The sequence below is a fragment of the Rhinolophus sinicus genome, linkage group LG03 (assembly GCF_036562045.2).
Source record: "Rhinolophus sinicus isolate RSC01 linkage group LG03, ASM3656204v1, whole genome shotgun sequence".
In the NCBI taxonomy this organism is placed as follows: Eukaryota; Metazoa; Chordata; class Mammalia; order Chiroptera; family Rhinolophidae; genus Rhinolophus; species Rhinolophus sinicus.
Window position 1 is genome coordinate 38,144,693 of NC_133753.1, and position 17,277 is coordinate 38,161,969.

A 17,277-nucleotide genomic window follows, 5' to 3' on the forward strand; every position below is an offset into this window, starting at 1 on the left:
AGAATCCCTCCTCTCCATTTTTTTTAAATTTTATTTATTTATTTATTTTTTGGTAACTAGTTTCTCCCAGATGGATAATCCTGCAGGTGCACAGGGATACCAAGAGTGACTACTGGGAAAGGGCCAGGCAAACTTGGAGCGATGCCGAGGAATGGTTGCTCTGGTCATCCTACCCCTTACCTTCAGTAAAGGCCAACCACAGCAGGAGGAAGATGGGCAGGGAAATGGAAGGGTTCCCGAATCGGGCCTGGACGGCAGTTAGTGTCCGTCACTCTCTCTAGGTAAGTTACAAACGTGCTCCCAGCTAGTGCGTATGGGGAGGTTCTGGCCCCCGGAGTTACGTCATGGTTGATGCAAGGATCAGGTTGAAGCAGATGGGAAGGATAATTTTGTCCTTTGTGGACAAAGGAGGTCACCTGCAAGTTGCTTCAACAAAATGTTCCAGGAAATTTGAAACTGGGCTCTTGAGCAAGTCATCTGAATCTCAGCTATGAAATGCTCAGTGAGAAAGCCACCACCAGCACCCCGATCCGAGGATCTGGTGGGTTCATAATCTGCTTAGAGTTACGTAGATAATGTAGAATTTTTTTAAAACCTGAAAGCACCAGTTCTTTTGTCCAAGGACAATCTTTTTCTGGAAGGGATGATAAACACCAAGAGCCACATTAGTGACTTTTCTGTTGATTTTTGTAGGAAGGAGTGAGAGATAATGTGTGGTGGGGGAAAAATCTGGTGGAGAGTTTGAATGGTCCCCTTTGAAAAGTGAGAAAAGGAAGGAGCTATTTGACAGCACTACCACGTTTCCCCAAAAATAAGACCTAGCCAGATAAGCAGCTCTAATGCGTCTTTTGGAGCAAAAATTAATATAAGACCCAGTTTTATTTTACTATAAGACCGGGTCTTATATAAGACCAGGTCTATAATATAACATAATAAAATATAATCAATATATAATATAACATAATACCGGGTCTTACATTAATTTTTGCTCCGAAAGACACATTAGAGCTGATTGTCGGGCTAGGTCTTATTTTCGGGGAAATACAGTAGGTAAGTGAAAATGGGCGAGAGCCAGGTGAGTGCAGGAAGCTTAGTCATTACGGGCGCTGTGGCTGAGGCACTAACACCTGCAGATCTGCATCAGATTGTGCATTAGTTCCCCTTCAGGTGTGGCTTTTTAGTGTTTACTACTTCAGGAGACATCTGCATTTTAAGGAAAGGGCTTTCCTTCCCTTCCCAGCAGCTTATTTCCCTAAATTTAAAAACATTATCGGGAAAACATTTCTAGAGCGTAAGCAAGTATGTATGTAGCTCTCAATCTGAGTAAGAAAGTGCCAAGTGGTTTGAAACTACTCGGTGGAAGAGACACCCCTCTCAGTCCAAGCTTGATTAAGGAATGACAGAAGCAGAGCGTATCTTCTATGTCAGCAACTTAATAGTTGCCTCCATAGTAGGAAGGACCGTGTCTAACAGCCACCCACAGGGGGAAATACATCTGTTTTCTGGCTCGGGGGCATTGGTACTGGCTGCAGTTGGGAGCTCTGCTGCCCGCTTCAGGGACTATGAGAAAAACCTGCTAAGAGCTGAAGAACCCCACAGGTCTCATAACCGTGCTCAAGACCTTTAGCTCCTAAATGTCCCCACAGCTGTGCTACTCATGGAGTGATCCTTGGACCTGCAGTGCCTGCACCACCAGGGAGCTCGTTAGAAATGCAGGATCTTGGGGGTGGCCAGTTAGCTCAGTTGGTTAGAGCGTGGTGCTAACAACACCAAGGTTGCTGGTTCGATGCCCGCATGGGCCACTGTGAGCTGCACCCTCCTTAAAAAAAATTGTAAAAGCAGGCTCTTGAGAGTGACATCAGCATCACAGGGGAGTGATGCTGTATTTTCCCTTAAAGATCCAGTCAGACAACTATAATTCAGGAAAGGATCCTCTGCTCAACACACAAACATCTGAGAGCCACGTATTTGATACATCTGAAGGTGGGCGTATCGGGACGAGCAGGGGAGGTGTGAACGGAGTAGGACAGCGACGGGGGCCACAGATGCAGGCTGGCGCCCACCGTGGGCCGACCTAACATGGCAGCGGTGGAGAACTCGCTGCAGCCCTCACACCGCAGCCTGGAGAGTAGGAGGGGCAGAAGCAACATTCCTGCCTCAGCAGCCAGTACCCACAGCAGCCAAACCCAGTGACAAGGGCGGAAACAGCACAGCAGTGTGACAGATGTGGACTAGCAGCCACCATTACTAGCAAAGAGGGAAAGCCTCTGCAGACTCATGAACCCACCTCCCCTCGCCTACCCACTGCATTGGAACCCGACAGGCAGCTGAGATGCCTCCCATTGCACAGCATGGCTGGCAGCCCCTGGTACCAGGGAGGCAGTGCCATGAACTTGCAAGCCCCGAGCCTCACCTGCCACATCTCACTGTGGGGCTGATGCCCTGAGACTGAGGGGACACCCACACCTTGAGGAATATGGGGTATTTTCCATGAGCAAAGCAACACTGCCCCACTGAAATCCTAGAGGTGCCAGTAATGCAGGTAAGAGAAAACAAAAACTTGCACTTTCGTACCACCTACTAAAAAAATGAAAGATCTCTGCTTATCAACCTCTTCAGTGAAGAAACAATACCTAAAAAAGAAAAGACTTCACTACCTCAAATACACAGGAAGACAACCCATCAAATAACATGAATAACTAAGGTAACAAGGTAACACAGAAAAAAAACATCTCCAGAAACCAAACTCAGACATGGAAGGCTGTGATTTAAATGGCAGAGAATTCAAGATTACAGTTATGAAACAACTCAATGAGAAACAAGAAAACTCAAAGGCAGGTCAGTGAGCTTAGGAATAAATTAATGAACAGAAGGAATTTTTGCCAAAGAGATTGAAACTATAAGAAAGAACCAATTAAATTCTGGAAAGAACTACTATCTTTAAAAAATGAAAGAACTGTAAGAACTGACATCTTTAGAAAGAGCAACAGAAGGGTAACGGGGATACCAGAAGGAGAAGGGAACAGAGAGCCTGTTGAAAGCAATAACCAATTGAGAATTTCCCAATGGAAAGAACTGGACCCCAAAATTCAAGAAGCTAACAGAATACCTAATTATCTCAAAGCAGAAAGACCCTCTCCAAGACACATTATATTAAAACTGTCAAAAGTTAATGGACTACCCTACAAAGGAAACCCCATTAGATTATAATCTGATTTTTCAGGAAAAATCTTACAAACTAAGAGAGAATGGAATGAAAAATTCAAAATATTGGAGAGAAACCACCAGCCAAGAATAATATATCCAGCAAAGTTATCCTTTAGATGTGGAAGAGAAATAAAGCTTCTCCAAACAAAAGCTGAAGGAATTTACCACCACAAGATCTGCATTACAAGAAATGTTGAAAGGAGCTCTTCTACCTGAAACAAAAAGACAAAAGTCTACAAAACTTTGATGACAGACAGAAGCAACTCTATTTCAGAATAGGGTATTAAACAATTATTAAGGTTAAAGGGGGAAAAGTCATTGTTTAAAAAAAAAACCACTATAATTTCTGCAATTTGGAAACAGCATAAAAGGGATGAATCGTGACACGTTCACAATTAAAGCATTAAAAAGGGAGGAGGAAAAGGCCTGAGTTTGCAAGGTCAGTGAAGATGCATGTGAAGAAAAATGTATGAAACCAAATGGTTTATGTAAAAAAGTAACAAATGAACAAAAACTCATGGATACAGACAACAAAGTGGTTGTTACCAAGGAGAAGGAGGTGGGAGGAGGGCGAAGTGGGGAAACGGGGTCAGATACGTTAATGGAAGGAAACGAGACTTCAGGTGGTGACCACACAAGACGAGTACACACATGTCAAATTACCATCTTGTACACCTGAAAATTATATAAAGTTAACATATTAATTAATTTTTTAAAAACTTCACTTTAAAAACAAGAAATGCAGGATTTGGGTACCATCTCAGACCCACTCGATCTTCATTTCAGTAATTCCTCTGTACTATTTAGAAAGCATGGATCAAAAGCAGCACTGTCCAATGGAAATGATGTATGATTTAAAATTTTCTGGTAGTCTCATTAAAGAAGTTAAAACGTTTTATTTTATATATTTTATAATAGATTTTAACTTAAGATACCCAGAAATACTATTTCAACATGTAATCAATATGAAACAATTAAGCAATGGGTGGGGGGAGAAGAAGGGGACTGTAGGAGGGTCCCCTTTGTGTTCTTGCCCAGGGCCACAAAAATAGTGGGAAGGGCTTGCCCCTCCTTGAATTGGCTCATTTTGGGTGTGCGAGCAGAATCCTGCTAAGACCCTGTACAACAAAAAGCCTCTTCGGACACAGTCTGGAAGCCAAGACTGCTGGTCACAGAACAGAAGTTCACGCAAGGCCCCACGTGGGTGCTTGGGCGTCAGGCAGGGCTGGGTGGAAGGTCAGGCTGGCGGGGCGTGCACCGGTGCAGACTCATGCTCAGCTGCCCACCTCCAGGCAGCCTGGTGAGGAAGGCCAGGGCAAGGCCCACAGCGCAGTCCCGGAACAGGGAAAGCATGGGGGGGCCAGGCCTGGCTCCATCCCTACCCTCCCAACAGACCCCAGCACTCAGCTGTGCAAACAGGGCATGTAACCTCATGATGGATAGGGGACTGACAGTTAAAATACAGCCTCGCTCTACATTATACCGATTGGCAACTACTTGATTTTAATTGTGTGTGTGTGTGTGTGTGTTTTAAGGACTGCATCAATCTCTTCATACTACTAGACATCTGGAAATTCCAGTTTTTGAAGCAACTGTTTGATTCTCTGAACGGAGGAGGGAGTGGACAGAGAGGGACATAGTTTAAATAGCACAGGTAATTCTACCCGGTTAACTGGGCGGTGGGATCTGCTATTCCCCACGTCTCGCTGTCTGCACACTGCTCATCACTCAGCACAAGTACCCGTCTTACACGACTTCCCACCACTGACATGACACAGCATCCTTTAGGGTGCTGGACACAGGATTTCCAAGAGTAATCTCAGCTGTACATCACTTTTACCCCTAATCTCTAACTTTAGAATCTAGGCCCTGCTGTTTTATTCCAAACACAAAAGCAAAACATTTAGTGGAGACTTCTTGTTTTTATAGCCCACCTTAACCCCCAAAAATGTGAGACCCAGAGTGCCAAAATTAACTTGTTCTGAGGTCTGGTCTCCGCTAACTGAAGAGTGGATGGGGAGGGGGGCTTTGAGAGGGTGGTGAGTTTTTACGTTTTAAATAGAGGAACATCCCCTCTAATAAGGGAGGTTGCCGTGTAAGTGCCACCTCTGCTCCCTTCCCAGCTAACAACTCCAGTGGCTCTGCTCCTCTGAAATACCAAGGTCAAACTCTACAATGGGGTGATACCTGTCTGTGGTTCTGCTTAAACCAGTTAGGTAGAAATACACCCAAGGGCGCATAACCACAATGTTTACTCTTCCCATGAGGTTGTGTAAACACCAGCTATGATCACAAATTTAGGAAAGGAGTGCATGTCAATAGAAGGGATTGCACATTTCCCACACAGGTACTTTCACCAACTCAGGGATTGCAACACTAGCTTGTTTGAACCCGAAGGAAAACAGGATAGAAAGTATCAGATTACCCTAGAGGCAGAGCTGCGCATGGCAGAGAATGCATTGAAAAGACAGCACAGTCCATAACACCAGCTCTTACTATTGGTGCAGTCTGGTGTACAGCAAGAAAGGTTTTGGTGCAGGCTGGCATTTTTGTCTGTTTTTGAGGCTGTGGGATGAAGGAGAGGACTCATAGCCAGTCTGCTGGATGGAGAAGCAACGCAGGCAGGTAAAGCCATGGAAAACACCTGGGAATGCCCACATAACAAAAACTGTCTGACGCCAGTCCAAAAAGGTTGGCAGGGAGGCCCTGACAAGTTCAAGTTAGAAGGGATGTTTGGACAGAGCCCAGGAAGGGAACTCCCAGAGCAGGCGTAACCCTCAGCCTTCTGCAGTCAGAAAGCCCAAAGCAGCAGAGCCCAGATCATACCGACCGCACCACTGGCAGTTACCCAACAAAATGCCCAAGGCTGCCATAGAGCATCCCTAAGCAAGAATGCTCCCGGGGTATCAGCTATGGCCAGAGGAAAAGACCTTCCTAGAGCCCTTTCTCCCCACTTCAGGTTTCTTACACAGGATGGAAAATTACAGTATAATCCACAGCAGTAAGAGCTTGACAGCACCAGTCACCTTAAGACGGTCACTAGAGAGAAACAAACATTGTACGGAGCGTGGACTGTACAGCAAGCCTGAGGGATGGCACGGCCAGGCTGCCTGAGCCGAGTGAAGTCCAGATGTCAGAAAGGAAAGGAAAGGAAGTGTCAGATGTGTGCAGGGTGCACCCAGCCAGGCAAGGTGGGGTCTCAAAAAAGGGGCCCCCTGAGCACAGAGCTAGCAGTGTGCTCAGGCAGGTTATACAGTTTTGAATGACGCTTTTACATGGCCATTTTAAAGCCAGTCATTTTGACAACGCCTGAAAAATCTTTACTCTTAGCCCTTTTTCCATTTCCAGTTCATCCCTTCCTGGGCTCTCTCACCCGCTGGGCAGGGGACAAAGCCAGATTGCCTGAGATGGGGAGAAGCTCTCTGATTCTTCCAGGTTTCTCTAGTCCTGGTTTTTCTTTCAAACGGTGAAGTGGGAGATAAAAGCTGGGCCAGACATCTCAAAGCTTCCAAGCAAAAGCTAAGGGGAGGTTTTATTTAGGTGTGGGAGAGGCGGGGAAGAGGCTGGGATCCTGGTGCCCACGTTTCCTGACAAGTCATTTCTGCAACACCGCAGGAAGGCAGGGTGCAGGAACAAAAAGTGGGTGGGTTTCCCCAGCTTGGCACTAGGGGGCTCTGAAGCACAGCACCTCTGTCCTAAGGGGAAAGCTGCACTTGTCCAGACAGGAAGACCTGGGAGGAGATGCCTTTTGATGCCACCTGTTAAAATCCTTTCTCGTTCACAGACGGCGCTGGGAACTGGGTCCTGCCATAGTTCAAAAGGGGAAACTGCATGCCAAGATGGAGCTGGGCATTCTTACCGTGTCAGTTCAGCCCCTCAGAGTCAAAGCTTTGTGTGTCCCACGGGAAAACCAGATCCGAATGGCTGACTTGGGAAACCCAACCAAGAGCTGTTTATCCTGTGTGTCCCGCCTGGGCAAATGTAGAACCAACAGCTAGTTAACACTGATAACATTTTCCTGGACACTTAACCACACACCAGGATGTATTCTTAGGTCCCCCGTATGTGCACATCTCCTTTAATCCTGAATTAGGCAGCATGAAAAACCCACCGGAAGGTACCCTGAGATTGGCAGCACAGGGCAAAGCACAGGAGGACGGCAGCACCGGAAACTTCAGCCCGGGGGACTCGGGTTGAAAAGCCTTTTCTTCTTGTTATATAAATAAGTTAGATATAACTTGCTAAGTTACATACATGTCTAATCACTGTTGTACACCTGAAACTAATATAATGTATGTCACCTGTAATTGAAAAATTTTTTTAATGAAAACAAAAAGCATTTCCGACATACCTCAGCCAGGACGTGTCCTGAAGGACCTGACACCCCAAAGGACAAGCAAGCTCTCAGTCTCCTCAGTCCTGTCAGTCAGCGAACCCACAGGTTCCAGCCTGTCAAGTATCATTACCATGTGTCTCAAGGGGGCAGACCTGTACAGCACCAAGAAACACTTGTTTTCAGTTAGTACCCACATTGCAGGGAGGAGCAGCTACTGCCTGGATAAGGGCAGAATCAGCCACGGTGGGTTCCAGTATGGAAGTTACTCGGTAGCCACCTAGCGACTCAGCCACAGGTGACGCTGGCTCCACCTGGCTCCAGTGCTGCCCCACTCTGCATGGCCGACCTGACCCGGGCCTGCTCCGCCTTTACACCTTTCTCCTTCAGGACCATCACAACACAGCCCTCACTCATCACCCCCACATCAGCCTCCCCTGGAACGTCTGCCACAGCCCGCAGCTTACACACGTTGCAAGGTGTTTGGGTACTTGATTTCAAGCCACCTAGTTTTTAGATGCGCCACAGCAGCTTTCTGGGGTGCGATACCTCCCAGCCCACCCTCTCCCCAAGCAGTACATGACCACAGGCCTGAATATATCCTCAGTGACTTCTGAACAATTAATTATGACAGGATAAGCTATAGGAATGTCCTAGATAATATCTCGTCCAACAGGATATACAGTCAGTGTTAGGCAGATGACAAAATCAAAATTGTTACGGGTTGCACAAATGTTAAGCTCGTAATGGTAAAGATGGTCTCTTCAACAGCAGAAAGAAAATTCCCCCTCCCCAAAACAATTCAAAAAGAGTTTTTAATTCTTACAACTTAATTTACAACATCCTTCTTTGTTACTTCATAAGAGGAGGGAAAAAAAATCTGTAAAACTCAGGTCCCATTTAAGATGCATGTTTTTATTGAAATTAAAAAAAAAAAAATTTGTAACCAGACAGAAAGAATAAAGTAGACAAGAATGTTATAATCTGACTATATAATATTCTCTCATTCTTGGTGGATCACTAAAATATAACAAAAGATTGTTCTCTATACTAATTTTAAAGTTGTCCAGTTAAACCATTATTTGGTATCTTTTCAACAGGTTAACCTCTTAACTATTTAGAGTTTCTTCTCGAAACATTCATATATTATACAGGAAACATTCATAGTTTATTTGGGAAACATTCATAGTTTATACAGGATGTACAAATTTGAGAAAATAAAAAAAAACCTCACAACTGTAGCCGCAACACTATTCTAGCTGCATTGTGATTACGTTGCTCAGTCAGCGTCCACTACACACAACTGGATTTGAATGGTGTTATTTACAGAGGGACCCATAGCACTCATGTAAGGTAAAGACGCTCGGGTTTAATGTGCACTTTCACAGCCCTATGAAAAACACAACCATTATATACACTGTAAACACCACAGGGCATGAAATCCATCTCCAACCACAAACATCAATCTCACAGGATCAAGCATACGAGGTCTAGGTAAGGTGCCTGCCTTTTCCTTTGTAAGCTTACTTTTCATCCAAGAGGGCTGCTATTCTTTTCATAGGACACGGTTCACTTATTTCAAATATGGTGCCAGTGCTCAAAACATTTCTGGAACCCATTTTGGGGATCGCCTGCACAGTCTTCTGAACATCCTTGATGGTGGCAAGGCTTCATCCTTTGAGGACGGATTGATTTGGGAAAACAGGCATGATTATTCACGGCCAAGTGAATCCCACTGTGGGCTGCCACCCGGCTCAAACGTGGGGCGCCGCTGTCAGAGCCCAGTCTTCCTGTGCAGCGTGTGAATGAAATGCCTGAGCAGGGGCAGTCCTGCCAGGTAAGCACAGATCCTCCTGCTGTGACAACTCGGAGGGCAGCAACACTCACATGAACGGCATGTCTCGGTGGCGGTTTGCAGTTTCAAAAATGAGTCATTTGGTCTCGCCTCTCTCACAGACTTTAGTATTCCTCTTCAGTTTCAGTCCCTTTCGTTTTCTTATGGATTGCCCGATTGAAGCTGTGGCAAGCAGGGACCCAGTGATTGTCGTGAAGCCCCAGCTTACAGCCAGGGAAGCCCTTCTGAGACCGGTGGCAGCACATCCAGTATCCCGGCCCGTAGGGCAATGCCTGGCAATAGGGCTTGGGGTGCCACCGGCACAAGGACACATCCCCCTTCACATATTTTTTCTTGCACTGCTTGCAAGGATCCTCTCTATACCGTGGGTCTCGAACCCAGCGAGAATCTGCTGGCCTGATGTTGTAGTATTCAATGATAAACTTGAAATAGCAGCAGGTACACTTAAGAGCCACTAAACTCTTGGTGGGAAGTAACCTGAAGATTTTCACCATAATGTGGTGGGGGAGGAAAGCCATGTACTGCTGAGGCTCCAAAAGCTGCTGGATTTTAAACCTGGTCTCTAGAAAGTCATGAGACACCTGCTTCTTCCAACTGGATGCCTCAAGCACCGGCAATGTACTTTCCACAGGAGAGGCTGGCAGGACAAATGAATCAGCTGAAACATTTTTTTCCTCAGATGCACGGCCACCCTCAGCAGCATCTTCAAGCGGGTTGGCCTGGGAAGACTCTTTTATTGTGCTTTCATTCAACTGGGAACAGTCCGACTGGTGCTGACCAGGCTGCAGAAAAAACAGCATCCCTGGAAGTGGGTCTTCACAGGACTTCAAACTACAAGGCTGGTCTTTCTCTGCCTTGGACACAGTGATACTAATGCACACGGATTCTTTTCTTCTCTGATCAGGATTACGGCTCGTCAGTGGCACCAGCTGTCTACTCATACAATCAACGGCCTCTGTGGGCAACTCAATGGCTTGGGGACACGTGCGAGGAGGAAAGGATGACTCAGCAAGTTCCTCTGTCATTTCCACATCATATCTATTGCTGTTTTTCACAGCAGTTTGCTGATCTGGCTCTAATGCTGCACTGTCCCTGTGGAAACTCACACCAGCTGGCAAAGAGGGACAGCCCCGAGGAGCGCTGTCCCAGGCCTGGCCCCCAATAAGAGAACAGTTGTCAGCTCTTGAGGGGCCACAGTCCACAGATACAGACCCCACGGGATTCCCCTGAGTGTCAGGTGCCTCCAAAGCGCTTTTGTTTGCTTTGCCTTCATCAGCCTGAGTGCCATTCGCAAGCAACACCCGGCCTACATTTCGACGGAAGCTGTTATTCCTCGAGAGGCTCCCAGGTTCACGCTGGCTCTGCCGCTTCAGACACTCGGACTCCAGCCTGGCTACCATGTCGAGGACACGGATTGGCTCATTCTGTGGTTCACCCACCTCAGGATTTCCCCTTTCCGTGGGTTCTTCACAAGCTCCTGGGGCAGAGAAGGGCTCGGAGGCTGGGGGCACACCTTTGGATTGCCCAGAAAACCTCACCATGGCAGGTGAGTTAGTGCAGTTTTTTGCACAACTGGCTAGCAGAGCACTGGCTCTTTGCTCAAGGAAGGCAACCATCTGTACGACCGACAGGGGTCTCCCAGCATACACGCTGTCCCCACTGTCACCCACATAATGCACAGAACAGTGCTCAATGCCACACGCAAAAGGCTCGGGCTGGTAGCACCTGCTGTTGACTTCCCTCATCCTTTCTAATTGTATCTTGGCCTTTTTAAGATCCCCTGATTTTTTTCTCCTTTTGGTGGCTCTCCCATCAATATCCCAGGAGCTTTTTATTTTCATAGATCCTATCCTATTGCTACACTGGTGGGCTGCAAAGAATGCAATTTTCTCCCTGGTATTTCCCGGTTTCACCACAGCCCAGATATCAAGCGGCCCTTCTCCTTCTTCACCCTGGTGGATTGTCGCAGATGGTGCATTCTTCTTGGTTTTAACATTCACGCTGCTCTCTACAGGACTCTTCCCACTCATACTGCACAGAACATTTGGAGAAAGGATCCCAAAAGGCTTTCGAGATGATGCTTTACCAGGAGAGGCGGAAGGAAAGGCAGTGGGTTTCATGTAGCTAGCTTTACATTTTTCATGCTTTAGGGCCTCTTGGTGGCTCGTAGGAGTTCTCAGAGTTTCCTTGCTGACTTCCAGAGGTTGCACTTTCTTCTGGAGTTTCCAATATGGCTTTAGGTGCATAACAGAGTCTCTACAGAAAAGAAATACACATTTCATTATGATACCGATTTTGTTTTTAGGGGAAGTTTTTTTTTTCTTTTTAAACTTAAATTCAGATGGTTCTAGCAAGTAACAGAAACATTTTCTAGCAATTCACTAAATCTTTACCAACTGCCATTTCAGCTAGTTTTAAATGTACAGATCAAGAATAACAAAAACAAAATAACTACTTTCCATGGTGTACAGGCCAGAAAATTGGTGAATTTCAGACTCAGTGAACAGACAGAATTTCAGAAAACTGACATTAGTTAACATTCTGTAGGTAAAACTGGTCTTTTAAATGTAAAGAAATTTGAACTGACCAAAAATATCCCAGTAAGTAAAAGGCACAGTATAGAAGGAAAATAGAAAAGGAACTTGTCCAGAATCTCTAGTGGATTAACACTATTTCTAAGTAATCACAACAAGCATTTTATTGGTTGCAAAAGTCTTATCAAAAGCGTTATATTGCTTCCTAAGGTATTTCCATACTGTTGAATATTTAGATGTTTGTAATTTTTTACCTGTTTGCTTATGTACTTTGCCCACCTATTAGTCTTGATTTTGTAAATAATCTATTTGTATAATAAGCTCTAGTCAATTTTTCTGTAAATATCATAAATCAAATCTAGAACCCATAATCCTTAGTAATTCCAAAAACCATTTTGAACTAGTTAAAAAGAAGTACCTTGTTTTGTTCCCGGACCTGAGGTAGAGATGGGAGCCACTTTTTAAACTTAGACAGAAAGCTGATTACAGGAGAGATCTGTTCTAGTCCTTGCCGTGTCACTACCAGACAGGGAGATTTTACTTTGCACAAGTCACTTCCTCTCTGACTCAGAGTTGAAATGTTAACTAAGGGGTTGGAATACTAGATTATCTATATAATGATCATGTCATCAATTTATATGTCAAATAGCCCACTGCTACACAGAGCACCCTGAGGAAAAAGTGCTTTGTAGAGATGCCTGGCCTCCTGCAAAAGAAACCTGCAGATCTAAATAAACTTCCGCAGTCTCGGGTTGGTGGGAGTGAGGCATGAGCCCCACGGTCTGAGCACAGGGAGTGTTACCTAGTCTCATTCATGGGGACACCAAGTGAAGACATACACATGGGGCAACTCAGCACAGGCCTCTCATTCACTCCCCAGCATTTCCCGAGCCTCCGTGGTAAATGCTTTCAGACAATAGTTGTAATCGTCAAGAATGAAAGTGGTCATCCAGAACAAGTTTACCTTTCATTTCAACTTTTAATTCCGAGAGTCCAGCCTCAGCTAAAAGAAGAAATAAGGGTATGAATATCTTCTAGCTACTTAGGTAAAGAGGAATCTTGCATTTAAGCACACAAGGTACCTTTCGAAAGATATCCCTAAAATATATCAGATTAGTTTGTTTCTGATCTTTGGCAATTTAGATCCGAAATCTGCAAAGCTCTTCCCCTTTTACGCATTATAACATTTTTAGTTTTCTATGATTTAGTCTTATAAACATAACCACCCAGAATTCTTCAAGAACAAGAGGAAGATATATGAATACAATAGATAAATGAATAAGAGGGGCACATCTAGTGTATCTCTGTGTCAATAATTTTCTGGTTTTTCATGTCCCCTCAAATCCTAAGTAATGACAGAAATGGAGGCTGCTGAAAACTCCACTCAGTTCTCACATAATGATCTCATTACAGAATGTCTGTGAATAAACTTGAACTTCAGCAGTATGTGTGCCATTCGGCGCTGCACAGCATGTTCTCTTTGCCTTCCTCCCACACACATTATTTTAGGTGCTAAATTGATAGGCAGGAACATTAAGAAGAAACTAATGTGATCACAGAAGGCTTCTGTTTGCATTTATTAACCTGTAAAGTCAGCTCAAATGACACATTCCTAATGGATCAGCTTTTAGCACAATTAAATAGGACATGATCCCAGGGAACAGAAGTGAAGGAAGGGAAGGACAACAGGGAAGGAAACTAGCCAATCAGGGTGACTGCTGGAGGGTGAGGGACCATTCTGTGGGTCCCCTGAAGGAGGCAGAACATTTATTTAGACTCACATTCCCAACTGGCTGAAGGCTACCTGGGCTATTAACCGCTTCCCTTCCTTTGCTGGTCTTGAGGGCCTCAGACAGAAAATAGAAATGTGATGGCAAGACGTAGAGTAAGAAAGACACGGCCGAACTCTGAGTTCTGGTTGAAATCAGTGGTGGACCACATGGATATGAGCAGGGCACCAGGGGCTTCTGCACAAATCCATAAAATAAAAACTCTACATCTCTCTCTAACAGATTACACCAAATGGTGGCGCTTTCCCCACCCCCACCTAGCTCCCTAAACAGGCACTGCAGAAAGCTCCAGCCAGGTTTCCATGGTTGCCGACACTTCATCTCAATTGTATTTTTAAAGTTCGTCATAATAAAGTCCTGCTCTCTTGAAATTAAATAAAATGTACCCACCTACAATTGAGTGTTCCTTAGATGCGCAGAAATGTCCCTGTAAAAATTGCTGATCCTTGGGCCCACTGAATCAGAATTTCTGGGATTGGGCCGAGAATCTGTTTTTATCCTTAGAGTTCACATGGAAGGAACTTTAAAGGTCATGTGTTAGATCTGACGTAAGAGTGTCAGTGGGATCCTGGACCTGGGCGGGGCTGACATAGCCGGGCTACCTCTGCAGGCTGAGGGGGAACTGCCTGTGAAAAGGCCACACTGACCTGCCACACTGAAGCGTTTATTCTAACAGCTCAGTGAAGACAGACCTCTTCTGGTTAATCTCTGTCAAACAGAAAACGCTAATGGCCTTTTTGCTGTCAAACTTCCTCTTCCCCTCCAACTCCTCTGTTTCTTTGAAACTCTTTCCCAGCTCTCTTCTCTTCCCGGGCCCTTCAACATCTGTGTTCCTCAGCGGTCTTTGTTTTTCTAGATCATTATTCCTCTTAAGCCATAAATCTAAGTGATCTCACAGTTTTAATGACCACACTGAGGACTCTCCAGCGGTGTGTTCTCCCAAACTTCGGATCCTGTTGCCTGCCTAGTAGCCATCCTCACCCGGATGTCAAAAAGAATCTCAAAAATCAATACAACTAGTGAATGATACCATCAAGTACCTGGTCAACCACACCAGAAAGTTGAGTCATTTAGACGTAGAGTAAGTACGTCTGACCCCCACATCCAATCACCAAGTCACTAATATGCTCCCTCTTCTTCATCCCCAGCACAACCACCCTACTGTGTTTCCCCGAAAATAAGACCAGGTCTTATATTAAGTTTTGCTCCAAAAGATGCATAGGGCTTATGTTCAGCGGATGTCATCCTGAAAAATCATGCTAGGGCTTATTTTCTGGTTAGGTCTTACTTTCGGGGAAACATGGTAGTTTAAGCAGCCATCTCCTCTCTGCTACCCTGCTGGCACCTACAGGAAAGCCTACCCTCTTCATCCACGCAACGCCAGGTGGTGGGGCCCACCTGTCAGCCTGTCAGCGTCACTCCTGCTGGGCCTGACACCATACTGCACACTCAGCAAGCTCGTTCACGGAATCATTAGCACAGAGCCAGGTGGAGTCCGAAGGCCAGTCACATCACTTAAGATACAAATGTTAAGGCAGCCAGAACCATAAAACTAACATAACAGCTTCAAAATGTGTTCAAATTAACTGCCAGCCATTTCCTTCTGTCCATTTATTATCAGAAATTTATTAAAACTCTGGGATGGATATTACTGGTGCAATTATGAAGAAGACATAACTGCCTGCCTCTGAGAAGACAGAAAAGCACATGGGCAATTACGAGACTGTGACACGTGTCGTAAGGGTGGCACTGGTGCTGGGAGAGCGGGGAGGCCGTGGGGGTCAGAGGAGGAAGGGGAGCATGGAGGGAGCAGGGGAACCCCCAGCAGCACCGAGCTCCGTCCTGAGGGTGTAGGAAGAGGCCAGAGAAGCCCTGATTGAAAGCTAATCCCTGAAGGAAGAGAAATGAAGTCCTACGGGGTTCAAAATTAGTGGTGCTTTTGGGAAACTGGGGTAGGGGAGAAATAATCAGAGTCCAAGCGAAGGTGCCATGAGTGGAAAGATGACAAGGAAATGGATTAGTACGAAAGAACGGGCAAGATTCTAGTTGCTAATTATAAACGGAGGGTGCAGGAGAGGAGACAGGTCCTCATCGTATGGCTTCAGCAACTGGATGAAGAGTGGTATGATAACCCTTTAGTGAGATGGCGACAAAGGTAGCTGAGCAGATTTGGAACAGGGGAAGCCGAGGTAAGTTGAGTTTTAAAAAATGTTGCCTGCAAGGTAGAGCCAGCTAGTAAGCAGGCTGACACAGGTCTGGCCAAGAGAATAGGAAGAAAGGAACAAGAAAGTTGCCATGGAAACGCTTTAATAAGAAAAAGGTTTCTGGATAGAGACTACAAATGTCTTTTCCCAAAATTTTCGTATTACATATGTTACTGTTGTAATCAGAGAAAAAAAGAATACATAAAAGGAAGGTCACTTTTAGACCCTACAGCGAGGCCAAATAAAGAATTGTGCCCCGGTCCTGATGGACATCCCTGCTGACCCCACTGCAATGGGGGAGCAGCCACGATGGAGGACTGACTGAAGGTGAGAAAGTGAACCTAAGCGACTCTGTCACGAAACCTGGCTGTGGAGATAGTCTTTGTATATACCTGTCACCTTAAATCCTTTCCAGGAATAAGGTGAGATACAACCATGCATCAATTAAAACTTGAACAACTTTCCTCCCGTAGAAGCCAAAATCCTGCTTTCAAATAATTCCAGTACTCCTTTTAGACTGTAATTTCTGATATCAGCTCCAAAAAGCTAGAAAAAACTCTCACCTAAACATAGTGTATAATCCCAAAATGAAGCCATGGAAGAGACTTTAACTTTGCTTAGAAAAAAACGTGCTTGGATAGATCCCAAAGTCTAAAGAGTCATACTAACTGTTGTCCATGAAGGGATGGACTTGATCAATGAGCAATCGAGTGGCAGCAGTGGGTACGGACAAGGCGGGCTGGAGCGGACAGGGTTTCTCTAAGTGCTAATAGGCTTAGGGCCGGCAGGAAGGCTACCAGGAAGGCAGTGCTTTCTAGCTTGCCGCTACAGTCGGTGGGGCCTCGCCTAACACAACAGTTTAGAAGAGGGGAGGCCGGATTGCTCAGTGGGTTGGAGCATGGGCGCTCAACAACAAGGTTGCCGGTTCAATTCCCGCATGGGATGGGGGGCTGCGCCCCCTGCAGCCAAGATTGAAATCGGCGACTAGACTTGGAGCTGAGCTGCACCCTCCACAACTAGATGGAAGGACAACGACTTGGATCTGATGGGCCCCGGAGAAACACACTGTTCCCCAATTAAAAAAGAAACAGTTTAGAAGAAAAAAAGTTTTTTAATTAAAATAAAAAAGGTTAGAAGATACGGCATTTTCTGTTTCTTTCTGCTTCATTAAAAGTACAGGACTGCTAATTCCAAAAAGGAGTCATCATTTATTAACATAGTAAGAGCTACTCTTTATTTACAAAATGTCAGAGGAATAAAAACAGCATAGTCCCTGAAAGACCCCTCCCACAATACCTTTAGAGGGAAAAAAGTATACAGTAAATAAATTCACTGTTTCTTTAGAAATGTAAAA

General features: G+C 45.3%; 1 protein-coding gene and 1 non-coding gene across 18 annotated transcripts in view; one reads left to right on the forward strand and one right to left on the reverse strand.

Moving 5' to 3' along the window:
• FBXO34 (F-box protein 34) overlaps positions 1-17,277 on the reverse strand; it is an 82,387-nt gene that overhangs the window by 3,490 nt on the left and 61,620 nt on the right. For 14 of the 17 annotated variants that reach the window (XM_019725760.2, XM_019725763.2, XM_074327444.1 and 11 more), the window contains one exon: positions 8,435-11,651. The exons of 1 other annotated variant lie outside the window; for it this stretch is intronic. In XM_019725760.2, coding sequence (XP_019581319.2) covers positions 9,500-11,641 — 2,142 coding nt within the window. In that variant the 5' untranslated portion in view covers positions 11,642-11,651 and the 3' untranslated portion in view covers positions 8,435-9,499. Of the gene's footprint in view, positions 1-7,066; positions 7,179-7,558; positions 7,696-8,434; positions 11,652-17,277 lie in introns of those variants that run through there. 2 more of the 17 variants (XR_012494675.1, XR_002136848.2) reach the window with 2 other exon arrangements.
• TRNAV-AAC (transfer RNA valine (anticodon AAC)) lies at positions 1,729-1,802 on the forward strand. The gene has a single exon. It is a non-coding gene; the product is annotated as a tRNA-Val (tRNA).